The following is a 12,789-nucleotide window of genomic DNA, read 5'->3' on the forward strand; positions in this document are numbered from 1 at the left end:
ACACCTAGCCAGTGTGCCCATTTCCTTCTGTGTGATCAATTGTCCTGGACAACAAAATTAGTCCGGTTATGTAGCCGACTCTCCACAGGCCTTATCTTGATTGGTTAGGGGAGGATGGGGTGGGAGAGGCGATCTGTCGGTGAGGATCCACAGGCGCTCTCAGTTGCACTGTGTCTATAGGGAGGACAGAGAGATCCAACTCCTTCACAGCCAGAGAGGTCCTCATAGACAGGAGGGCTGGAGCTGGAGCTGCAGCCGAGGATTTCTTCAGCTAGGATCGTCTTCCATCTGAGATCATTGGGAGGTAACTTTTTCGACAAGTCAAAGATTATTGAAAGAGCTTGGATTCTTGGAAAACTGTTGGGAAAAATCTGATTTTGAGGAAAATTAGTGTGCAGCAAGCATCTCAAAGTGCAGAAGAACATTTTCTGTTCATCCAGGAAATCCTGAATAAATCTTTCTGGAGCTGCCTATGAGGAAATCAACTTCAAATCAACTATATATGGTTCGGCAAGGCAAGGGGAGCAGCGCTGAGTGCATGAAGGGAGATAACAAGAGGATGAGTTAGGGGCCTTGCGAGCGCAGGGGTGAGGTATGAAGTGGAAATCCAGCTGAGAACCCAGAAACCACCTGCTTTCAATGTAAACACGCAGCACCATGCCAACCCCGCTGCCAACCTGGCACAAGAGGAGCCAGACCCCAGCAGGACACACATTCCTGCTCTTACTCTTCCTTGTTTTCTTCAACCACCAGGTAAATTATTACTGAACGTACACATGCACACACACACATACACGTTAGGCCTTCGATTAACTTTGGATTTTACAGTGAGCCACAATCAAACCTGGTGCTGTCTGTTTTTTTCAACAGAACTTGGCTCCACAATAAAATTCTCCATCTGATTTAATGTATGAGACAATATAACACGCCACATTTCTCATGAAACACAGCGAAGACCTTAGATTGTGGAGAAATTAAAAATCCAGCATGCGATCAGTTCTTTTTATTTTAATTTGTCTTTTTTCAAATGGGGTTTGGGCTGTAGGAGGTCCCACTGCCCATATGCATGTTCCATAATATCTACTTCTGGTATCATTTCCTGAAAATCACAGATTAGTGACATGCTTGAAAAACAGCTTGGTATCTGTTTTGAAGATCAAATGAGGGAGAAAGAACTGAGAAATGCTTCCAATATAAGCACTTATAAGTTTTGTGCAAATTCACTTTCATCTTCAATATTATACTATAGTCAAATATCGAGGGATTTGAGTCTGCTGCTGAATTTGAAACAGGCTTATTCTCATGGGAGACAACAGAGAAGACGGGGAGACAGCATCTCTTGTCCTTCTTTCATTGGTGATGGCGATCTGGACAGGGTCTTGACAAGACGAGCCCCAGTGGATTGAAACGTCCTCTGTCAGCCAGCTCAAATGAGAAATCTTTGTGGCACAGGTGGCAGATAAGCCACAAGGTAGTCAAACGGACATAAAGAGGTTGCAGAGTTCAGCTGCTTTCTCACTGGGGTGTGAAGCTTGGGACTGTTTGGCCGAGATAGGAGAGCCACTGTCCTCGTCCCTGACACTGAATTATGAATGGCAGAGGGCAGCTGTGGTCTGCAGCTTGCTTCTCAAAAAAAGGAAATTTGTTTCACTAATGTTCAGTCAGGAAGAATCATTCGTACCTGGAAATTAATTAATATGATAGCTGTCACATACGATAACCTTTAGTCAGGGACACACCCATAGACTGTTCAAAGACACTAATGCAGATGGCCACTGATAAATTGCCTCTATCAATTACAGATTATGCTCAGGTGAAAAATATCACCTCCGCAAGCAAAGGTGGTCCTTATTAAATACTCCCACCAAGTGGGTAAATGCAAATACTGCAACGACCGCTGCTCATCACATCCATTCAGAGGCTGCAGATACAGTGAAATGAGTTGGTGAGCAAATGCACTTACTCTGTAAATCGTTCTATATCATGAATCAGTTTTATATAATATCATCATTCTCAAATGATAAATTGTGTTGTTACATTCAGGATAATGAAGAAGTCATGAGTTCAGTCTTATAACTTGAAATGATGACTAGACTGAATGTTCAACTGAATGTGCACTGAATGAGCATTCTTGAGCTAAATGGCAATTGTGGACAACACTGCATATAAGAATTCTCAGTGATCAAACCAAATTTCTTAAGAATAGTTATGTTCACTCAGTGAGTTTCACATCAGAACAACCATCCTTGTTAGCAAAATGACCAAAATGCATCCCCCTAGTTAACCTGGCATCTCCCATGTCCCTCCCCTGGTAGCAGAGAGAGTGACGGGCTTTTTAGTTAAACTAGACTGCTTGACTCACTGATCCTTTCCTTGGATCTCTAAACTGCACACGGTATACTATACATATTCAAGTGTAATGTGAAAGAAGTGGCTTTTAGTGATGAAGCCACAGAGAATTATTACCCTACTCTGCAGTTTCCTTCAGCTCTACTCAGAGTTTTAGCATCTTTCAGCTTCCAGCTTAAAACCCACAATCTTACTCTTGATACATTCTTACCACTTTCATCTCAAGCTCATTTTACAGGTTTCTACCAAAAATGTCCCCATGCGCCGAGCCACTTGTTTTCAGCCACAGCAGGCTGCTGCTTTCAGTGACAACCCTTTAATAAAGCCATCCTCTACAACCTGAACATCACCAAACAGCAGACGAAGCTTGCTCGCTAACTTGTGGGGTTGGTGGTGACCAAAACAGAGCTAAAAGAAAAGCAAATACCTTGATTTTGGGCAGAAATACAACTTTAAATGAATGCTAAGGTTTGCAATGTGTCTAATGGATGTGAAAATAGGCAACTGTGTGCTAATGTGTTACATTGAAGCCAAGTGTTGGTATTCCACAGTGCTAATTTGGGGTGGAATGGAAAATGAAATGATGATTTAAATGATCATTGTTTTGTAGGATGAATGTACATATAATAATCTTCATGTACTCCTTAATAACCCTTTCAAACTTCTCTCACTTTTTAAACCAACCTGCAGGGAACAGGCTCAGTGCTTGAAAGTCTGATAGCTAAGCGGACCGAATACTCGGAGAGCTGCAACAGAACTCTAAGCACACTCCCAGAAACTGGTGAGCCTCTGTCTAACGTTACATATGTTGATCGTTATTACTATTGTGAAATCCTCATTATTCTTGTCTTACAGGAATTTACTGTAAAGGAACGTTTGACATTTTCGTGTGTTGGCCCCATTCGTCTCCTGGGAATGTGTCGGTCCCCTGTCCTTCTTACTTACCGTGGATCAGCGAGGGTAATGTTGTGTCTTCCAGTAATCCAGTAAATGTCTTTGTAGTTTTGACCATATTACACTATGTACAGTATGACAAAATGCTGCTATTCAGACTTTCTTTGTCAATTCATTCATTTCAAGATCACTGAGCAAATCACAAGACTTGTCACAGCATGAGGCATTCAACCGCTAAGTTAAATGTTTAAGTGCGGAGGGAGGGAACTATCTTCTCTTTCAAGATTTTGCAGTACATCTACTTACTCATGATCAGTGACGTCCAATTACCCCACACCTTCAGCACTCATGCACTGCCATACTTCACTGTGGGGATCATGTATTTCTCATTGTACCATTGCAACGCCATGCATTTTGGATGACATCAAATCCAGAAAGATTGACGTTGGTTACATCAGACCTTTGTCAGTATAGGCCTTGGCAAAGGCTAAATGGACTGTCTTATTATTTGGCTTGAGCCGCGTATGTGACAGCCATGCATTCCACCTCCATGCAAGGTGTTTCTTACTGCGTGAGATGAAACAGTCACTCCAGTTTGGCTTTCCACAGCTTTTGCCAGCTCTGCTGAACTTGCATAGTGATTCTCCAGCATGACAAGGTGAAAGCTTGCAGTGGAGGACATTGACATCATTTCTTAAGTCCATCCTTTGTGATTTTCTGTATCACTTTTGCCACTGTGGTCTGACTTAATTACCATGATTTGTTAATCCCCTTGTATCCCTGTCCTATTCCATGCAATGAAATAAATGTCTTTCTCAAGCCTCCAGACAATTTAATTGATACCATTGTTGTCAGCACTAAGTCTGAAAGTGATTCATATTAATAATTCATTAAATCAAAACTATGTACAGTAATAAAAAAAAACATGCACTGCACTGGTTGTCCCACCAGAGATAAAGAACAAAAAGCTCACACTGGTAGAATAATTCTCCTTCTTGCACAGTTAGAATTATTAAGCGTATTGAGGGGAGAAACCATGCATACTACTGTGTCTTTGATTCACCTGCAGATGACTCCAGGAGGGCACACCGAGAATGTTTAGAAAATGGGAGATGGCGACAGAGGGAGAATTCCTCTGATCCCTGGAGGGATGACTCAGAGTGTAAGGAGGATCATTACTTCAAAGACAAGGTGAGGAGGAGGGTGTTAAAGGTTCTGCTCCCCCCGCGTGTTGCATCTGAAAAGCAGGTCTTTATTTGGTGATTCATGGATTGTTTTCTAGACAACTGTCCCAGACTGTCTGTCATTAGAAACATATGAAGAAGTGTTGTGTTCTCTCCATCAATTTTCCTGGATGTGTGCATCTGTGTGTGTCCAGGAGGATGAAATGCACCGCCACACGGCCCTCAGGCTCATCTCTATCATTGGCTATTCCCTGTCCCTGACTTCCCTCACACTGGCCACTCTCCTGATGGGCATTTTGAGGTCAGTGGGTGGGGTAGAGATGTTCCTGGTGTTCTTGCAGATGAAAGTGTACAGTTTGTGTGGAGAAAGGGCAGAAAAAGGATCTTTTTGCTCTATTCCGAGGTTGATCGTATTTGTGTAGCTTTGGCCATCATTTCTATCTGTGGCGATAACATTATTTATCTTGCAAGCATGTTTGCATGATAAATTGCTTGCATAGACGAATAGCAAGAGGCAGCCATACAAGCTTCAAAACAGTGCTTCATGGTACATTTAAGTCTGTAAAAAATGTGATGGGTAAGTTTAAGTACTGAGGCTACATCTCTACCGACACCTTCTTTTATTTATAGTAGATCTTTTAAAGGTGTTAAAGCAAAACTAAAGCAGCCGCGGCTGAAGCTACACTGACAGTTAAACAGCTACTTGCCCTTCACTTGTCATGATGCAGCCTCTATTAGTCATTCTAATAGACAGTCAATAAGGCATGGGGCAGATTTACTAGCTTTAACCCACGATGATGATGTGCATGGTTTCACAGTATTGGATGGCCCACTAGGAAGAGGGGGCGTAAAGAGATATTTACAAGATCATGAGGATGACAAGTCATTACAAACAACATTATAAAAACCATGTAGTCACATGTGCCTGACTCATTTTTCATTCACTTATGTTATGACATGCTCTCAGTAATGCTTTTACAGTTGCACAGGAATCAATGCCTTCCTCAAATTGCTCCCGTATCTGCTTACCAGGAAGCTCCACTGTACCAGGAACTATATCCACATGAATCTGTTTGTGTCGTTCATCCTGAGAGCCATGGCTGTCATTTCAAAGGAAATCATGTTATACATCATGTATTCCAACCTACCCAAGGATGACCCTGGATGGAGCTCCTACTCAAGCTCTGCGGTATAAAAATCCTGTTTTAATTATTCACATATTACTGGATACTTGAGTACTGGGCCTTTTTTAAAGGTACACAGTAAAGCACCTGTGAATCAACAAAAGTGCTTTGATTCAGCCAATTTATTTTGCAAGACTAATTCAACATATCCTTCAACAGATAGTCTTGATGTGCAAATTCTCCCAAGTGTGCATGGAGTACTTTGTGGCCTGTAACTACTTCTGGCTGTTGGTCGAGGCCATTTTCCTCCACACGTTGCTCTTCACAGCTGTGCTGACCAAGAGACGACTGCTGAAGAAATACATGCTGCTAGGATGGGGTAAAGTATGAATGAGCTGTTGTGTGTCTGTGTTTATCCATATTTGGAAGGATGATGGTGCAGCTTTTCAGGGACTCAGGCTTTCACAGTATATCTCTACAGTCATTAAAGTAAAGTAGTATACTGTTGTGTATTAGAAATATAATTTAAGTAGAAAAATCAAGTACACTTTCACTTTTTATGCTTAACATATTTTTAAAAGGTGTCACTAAGTTGTACTAAAATTTATTAAAAATGAATATACTGATTCTGCAATACTTGAAATGCACTTTATTATAAGTGTCTTATGAATTGTACTTAAGTGTTGTTTTAAAAAGTGTACTAAATTGCAAATACTTTTGATAGTAATAAAATGTACTTAGTTCTTTGTGATACAGTATTAGCTTAATTAAAGTGTACTTTAACATTGTCAATATGTTTTACTTCATTTTAAGGTCTATTTAAGAATATTTCAAACACATTGGTGATATAATACAATTGTACTGCAACCGTGTTTTGAATGGTCATTGGTGGACTTCAGCGCACTTAAAGTTTGCAAAAAGTTGTGCCAATTTGGCTATTTAAACTATTTACACTTCAAGTATACTTAAGTATTATTCAAGTGGCAGTCAAGGACGACTTGGGGACTACAATCACAAGAATAGCAAAAAGTGTATTTGGCACATTCTTCCAAATTAGAATGAGTATAGTATTTTTTTTCACCTGGCTTATATGCAAAACATGCATGAAATTTTAACTGAAGTTTAGCTAAAATTGGCTCAAAGCAAACATACAGATTATATTATGAATGATATCAGTCATATCAATATAACGCACACATTTACAATGAACTTATTTGAATTCAGAAGAATCTGTTGACAGTATCGTGTTGTTGCCTCCTCAGGAACGCCTGTCCTGTTTGTAACGCCATGGACAGTGGTCAAAATTTTATATGAAAACACAGGGTGAGTGTTTCATTACATAATTCATAATAAATACATTGCATCAATTCAAATGTGCATCATTGCTTGACTTTTTAAACTTCTCTTATTCCTAAGGTGTTGGTCAATTGTGAACAGATGGTTCTGGTGGATAATACGGGGCCCGATCACCTTATCGGTGCTGGTGAGTGACGTTTCTGAACCTTTCCAAGAACAGCAGGACAGCTAATCAACCTGATGATCACATCAGCCTCAGATGCATTGTGTTGCTCCTTGTTCCTCTGGTGCCGGCCGTCATGTCAATTTCATACTGTGTTTAGCACTTCCAGTCTTGTGAGGGCATGTGAGTGTATACTGTCATCGTGACTGATCACTAATTTCTCCGTTACAGAATCATTCTCAGATGCATGTTTTCATGCAAATTTCATCCCGTCAGCCACTAAGTCACCATGCGTGTCCGTTAAATGTGCATTTGATGTGTGTTGCAGGTCATTTTCTTCATATTCATCAAAATTCTGATGCTGCTGCTGTCCAAGCTGAAAGCAGACCAAGTGAAATTTACCGACTACAGATACAGGTATTTTCCCCCCTGCCTTTGTAATCTAACTGCTTCCAAATCCAAAGGTAAAGAAACGTGTTTGACCTTGAGAGCTGTTTTCTAAGTGGTGTCTTTAAACAGTACAGTAGATTCCTGATTTAACATTTAAATGTTAATCACTCCCATGTTCAGCACAAATTCAAATGTCACCCCCATAAGCTCTGGCCTCTTTACGCTTCCATAAATGTCACCACTGGAGAGAAGCTCATGCATAAATTTACAAACCTCTCCTTCCTCCTCTACTCTGTGCTTTGCTCTTAGAACCATCTGCCAGTATAAATTTTACAGCTCAGCAGTCTATAATCATGCACCACTGTATGTTTTTGTGAATGCCCTTCAGCTTGGCCAGAGCGACGCTGGTACTGATTCCTCTGCTGGGAATCCATGAAGTGGTCTTCACCGTGCTGATAGACGAATGTGTGGAGGGCAGCAGTCGCTACGCCCGCAACTTCATCAATCTCACCCTCAGCTCGTTTCAGGTAACACCTGGAATGTTCATTGCACACCTGACAAGTTTTTCTGCTCTAAATCCATATTAACCATAAGTTACAATCTTTTCAGGGATTCTTGGTTGCAGTGCTGTACTGTTTTGCTAACGGAGAGGTAAGTTTCTCCTTCTGTGTGATTTTCATAGCTGACCTTTGCCATGGTTTAACTGGTGACATTTCTCTTTATCCCGGACCTTAGGTCCAAACTGAACTGAAGAAGCGCTGGCAGCTCTTCCTGTTCACCAACCACTTCCAGGTCAGGAGCTGTTTTCACGGTGTTCCCCTCAAGCACCTGTGGAAGTGCACCCAAGGGCGCCGGCCGCAGTGCTCTCGGCAGAGCGACTCCTACGACGAGGGCGGCATCTCCACCACGCACCCAAACCTGCTTCAGGTGGCTGTGCGTGGAGGGATCGGGGGGCTTGGACTAGGAGAGCTTAAAGGTCAGGGGTTGAAGGGGTTTGACACAACAGGGCTTGACTTTCTCACCAGGAAGAGCCTGTCCAGCAGTGATGGAGAGATAACACTGGGGGAGACCATGGAGGAGATTCTGGAGGAGAGCGAGTTCTGAACCTCTTTGTTGGCGACAAGAGAAATTAAGAAACACATTCTTCCAATGATGTATTCCCAAGTAAAGCCGCCTCAAACTAGTTGCTCTACACACAGCCTAAAAGACATGTTACACCAGAAAGGCATGGCTAAAAAAAGGCTGTGATGGAGGGCTAACTCAGCCAGCTGTCTACTCCCCCATGGCATTTTTTTTTTTTTTTCTGAAGTCACTTTTAAACAGGCGAGTTTCTCTAAGATCCCTCCTCCCTGAAATCACCACTCTGATGTCATCTGGTGTGCATTCTTCTGCTAAAAATATAAAAAAAATCTGTCATTATATCTGTGGTCTCCCATATTTTTCAAACAAGTTAACACTTAAAACTCCTCTAGGGGAAAGATGTCAGCTCTTTCAAGGCTCAGCACTGTCAGGACGGTTTGCTATGGTTTGCCCCGCTCAGGCCTCCTGGCACTGACTGATGCCCGACCTCCCTCTCTCCTCCTCTGCTTCACACCTCCCCTGTCATCGTCCCCGGAGTCTGGTCATCAAACGGTCTGGAACGATGTGATTGGTCCCAGGAGGCCGTGTTCACATGCAGGCTGGGGCTAACAGGTTGACCACTGTTGATGGAATTTAGTTTAGCGAAGTGAACTCTAAACTGGGAATGCTGAGAATTCCAGTAATGCTCTGGGAATATAAGAGAGTTACAGGACATTTGGCCAGTGGGTCACTTCACACTTTTACAGCTTTTTGTACATATGAAGAAACCAGTCCGATTATCGAGACAAGGGAAGGAATTAAATGTATTCTGCAGATTTATCTGAGATTAAAAACAGAAAACTAAAACATTTTCTCTCTAAAACATTTGTTTTTGCAGCAATCCAGGCCTTCTTCAAAAGTTCTGAACAGTTATCGCTGATGAGTTCTCTACAGTTACAGCATTGATTAACATACAACTGCAGGCATTTAATGTTCACTTTGCACTTCTGTACGTGCAGTACAAATAATCTCAGTAAACCTCACCGTGAATCTCATACTAAACAAATGCAACAGCAGTGTTGAGCATTTTTTCACAGTTTTATTTACCATGTAAAATATAACATCTTTCTGTGTCAGGCCAGTTATAAATATCCATTTGACTCAACATCTGGATTGAATTGTGCATATAAATACAATGTATTTGTGGTCTGAATGTGAATAATGCAAAGGCTCTATGTGCAGCAACTTTTACAGGCTTTTCATGTTTTCTATTCTTCTGAGGCTTAAAGTGTATTGACTGCGTTGTTGTACAGTTAAAACCATCACACGATTTGTACATGTAGTTTTACAACAATGTATGTGCACATATTAAACAACAGTTAAACAGTACTGTCTCCTTACGTTCATCCTACTTTATATGGACCTGACAGACCAACAGCACATAAACTTTCCACACAGGTTTAATACGCCCACTGATGAAATGGCTTTAAAAATCCTAACAAAAACCTTATTCCTGGTGCGGATGGCTGCTTTGTTGTGCTATTCACCAGGCTATATGATAAATGACTGATAATATGTGGTGCTGTATAACATTATGAAGTATTGCAGTGTGGCACTTGGTGCAGATATTTAAGTCTGACACACGGCACAGCAGCAGCTTGTGATGGATGGATGCTGTTCAGTCTGATTTGCTGTTTCCTCTTAAATGGAAAACTGTCTAATTTTACGGTCAGTCCTGGCTTCACGGTATGAATGGTTAACCTTCTAGTCCTCAGCAGTGGTTGTCATGTGAATATACGTGGCAGAAATGTGTTTAGCAAGAAAATCACTGTGACTAATATTGTGATTTTTGCATGAGGACCACGATGCAACAGGCACGGCAGCTGCTCACAAATCTGAAAATTCATCAGTTTATACCAGAAATCGGCCCAACAATGTCATTTAAAGACAAAGCAAATCGTGGAAATAGTGTTTTTAATAAATAATTTGTGTTTTTAAACCTTAATGGGGGGGGGGACAAAGAACATCCAACTATTTTCCTGTAAGAACTTGCAAAATTAATGAAAGTTGTTAATAATATTAATAATCAAAATAGTATTCAAATATAAGCAAACACCTATGACAATGGGGCGGGGGGGGGGGGGGGGGGGGAGGTCTGGCTCAATAGACTAAAAACATCCTGGATAATGAAGGGTTTCAAAAGGACAGTGGGAGGAATAGTGCAGTGACACAGACCAACCTGTAGGGGGCAGTCCAGCAACAGTCTTTGGAATTCAGGCTGACCATTTAGAGCGCTTGAAAAACTGTACAGAAAAATTAAAACCTCTATCCTCTATCCCTTTGTTTTTCTACCTTTTACATCTTATTTGACTCTAGCCACCAATAAATATTTTTAACACGCCTTCAAACTCAAGATTACTGACATTTCTCATAGTAGATCCAGGTCTTAATTATGCTGCTCGCGGCACAAAATCCAATTTGTACCAATTTTTGTACAGTGCTGCTTTCACAGTTAGACCGTAGCCAGTAGCATTAGCATCTCTGGCATCCACATCACATTAACTCCAGGGCGGCCCTTGCAGTAATATTTTCTCCAGTTTTTTCAATCATGGTGACTGATCGTGCCCAATCACCAACCCCCTACTTTACTATAAAAGCTGACATACCTTCAGCACACACACAGCACTGAAAACAGTTCTTCCAGAACCATGTTCATCAAAGTTCACTCCTCAAACATCAGAGCAGACCTCCTTGCAGCTACGATGCAGCACACACTACCCCTCTTGTCATATTTGCATTAGCTAGCTAACATTTGCTTTGCAGGTATTAAGTCATAAACCAAAGCACTTTGGCTTTATGACGGTGCTAGATGAAATTTGAGGGATCACTAAAGTTACTTCAGTTCATCCTGAGTGGGACATGAAGGACAATCCATGCAATGTTAGTCTATACGTTTCACAGTACCAAAGTGGTCTACATTGGACTTTTTCATCCCCAGAGTCATAGCGAAATTCATAGTCAGGGAACATGGAAAACCATCAGCTACTAAACAGAATAGTAAATGACTTATGATGACTTGTCTCAAGTGGCTCTTTAAAGGACTCCACCTCTGCAGGTTGTAATAAAATATTACAGTTTCTTTGATCTACCAGGAGAAGGTCGGGAGCTGAGCCATTAAAGTTTAACATTCCACAACGCAGTTCAAGCTCTTCCCCACAGCTGCAGGTGCTTAGTAGTTCTTTTAGCTCCCTCGATGGGCTCCTTTTCCTGTCCTTTACCATCCATCATTTTACTTTCTGTCTGCTTATTTCTTCCTTGACCGTCTTCTGAACATTTTCAGAATGTGAACCGCAGTCTTGCAGAGACACACCTGTTTGCTTCTGTATGCTGCCGACTGCGGTGAGTTATTTAACCAGCGTGGATCAGATAAAGTAGACCACACTGTGGGATTAGATGTACTAATTAATCATGCACCTTTATCTTACACGCCCGTAAATCTGCTTGAGGCACACACGCACACAAAGAGACACCACAAAAACTGGTTTTGTACAGTGTCACTGCAGAGAAAGAAGCACTGGAGGATAGGCCTAATAGGACACATTTCACAGTGAAGCATTTTTTTTTAAATAGATTCCAAGCCTGGGAGTTTACAGTCAGGTCAGCCTTTTAAGGATTTATTCTAAAGCAGCACTGCTCCCAATGTGGCAGATTAACTCTACTACAGACGGATAACACCGGCTGAACGTACAAACTCACTGACTGTGTTGAATCAGCACAAATGGGGCAGATGAGCAGAGAGTTTTAGGCGTTGTCCTCAGCGGGGTGTTGTTTGAAGACTAAATAATATGAAAATGGAACAGAGACACTGATACAGACCGGCCAGAGTCAGGGGCTGGAGTCTCATACAGTACCTCAAAAAGAAACTGTACCACTGATAACTGAACAATGAAGTCTCCTTAGATTTAATATGTATATTTTACCACTGAATCATTATTAAACCAACTCAGAATATCCCAAATTTCATGTCATCTGCACATTTTCTATAGTTTATATTAGCATATAATATATAAGCAATATATAAGCTGTCTATATGAAGGCAACACATTTAGTTTATATATATATATATATATACACACACACACACACACACACACACACACACACACACACACACACACACACACACACACACACAAAACCAACAACATCCTTTATTCTGCAGGTAATCTGTGTTCAGTGTTACAAGCCTGGTTTTGATACGCATGCATGTATCTGGGACATGTGAGTTGGAGCTCTTTACGCCCTGATCTGAGCCAATGGCAGGCAGCGG

General features: G+C 41.4%; 1 protein-coding gene across 1 annotated transcript; it reads left to right on the forward strand.

Moving 5' to 3' along the window:
• Window positions 1-657: 657 nt before the first annotated feature.
• Window positions 658-8,504, forward strand: LOC139349877 (glucagon-like peptide 2 receptor). The gene is made up of 13 exons (XM_070990917.1): window positions 658-753; window positions 3,040-3,130; window positions 3,205-3,309; window positions 4,313-4,434; window positions 4,622-4,728; window positions 5,460-5,616; window positions 5,771-5,930; window positions 6,814-6,874; window positions 6,968-7,034; window positions 7,339-7,427; window positions 7,789-7,927; window positions 8,010-8,051; window positions 8,136-8,504. Exons 1-13 carry the CDS (start codon window positions 658-660, stop codon window positions 8,502-8,504), a joined length of 1,605 nt encoding a protein of 534 aa, XP_070847018.1.
• Window positions 8,505-12,789: the final 4,285 nt, after the last annotated feature.

The sequence above is a fragment of the Chaetodon trifascialis genome, chromosome 21 (genome assembly GCF_039877785.1).
Source record: "Chaetodon trifascialis isolate fChaTrf1 chromosome 21, fChaTrf1.hap1, whole genome shotgun sequence".
NCBI lineage: Eukaryota > Metazoa > Chordata > Actinopteri > Chaetodontiformes > Chaetodontidae > Chaetodon > Chaetodon trifascialis.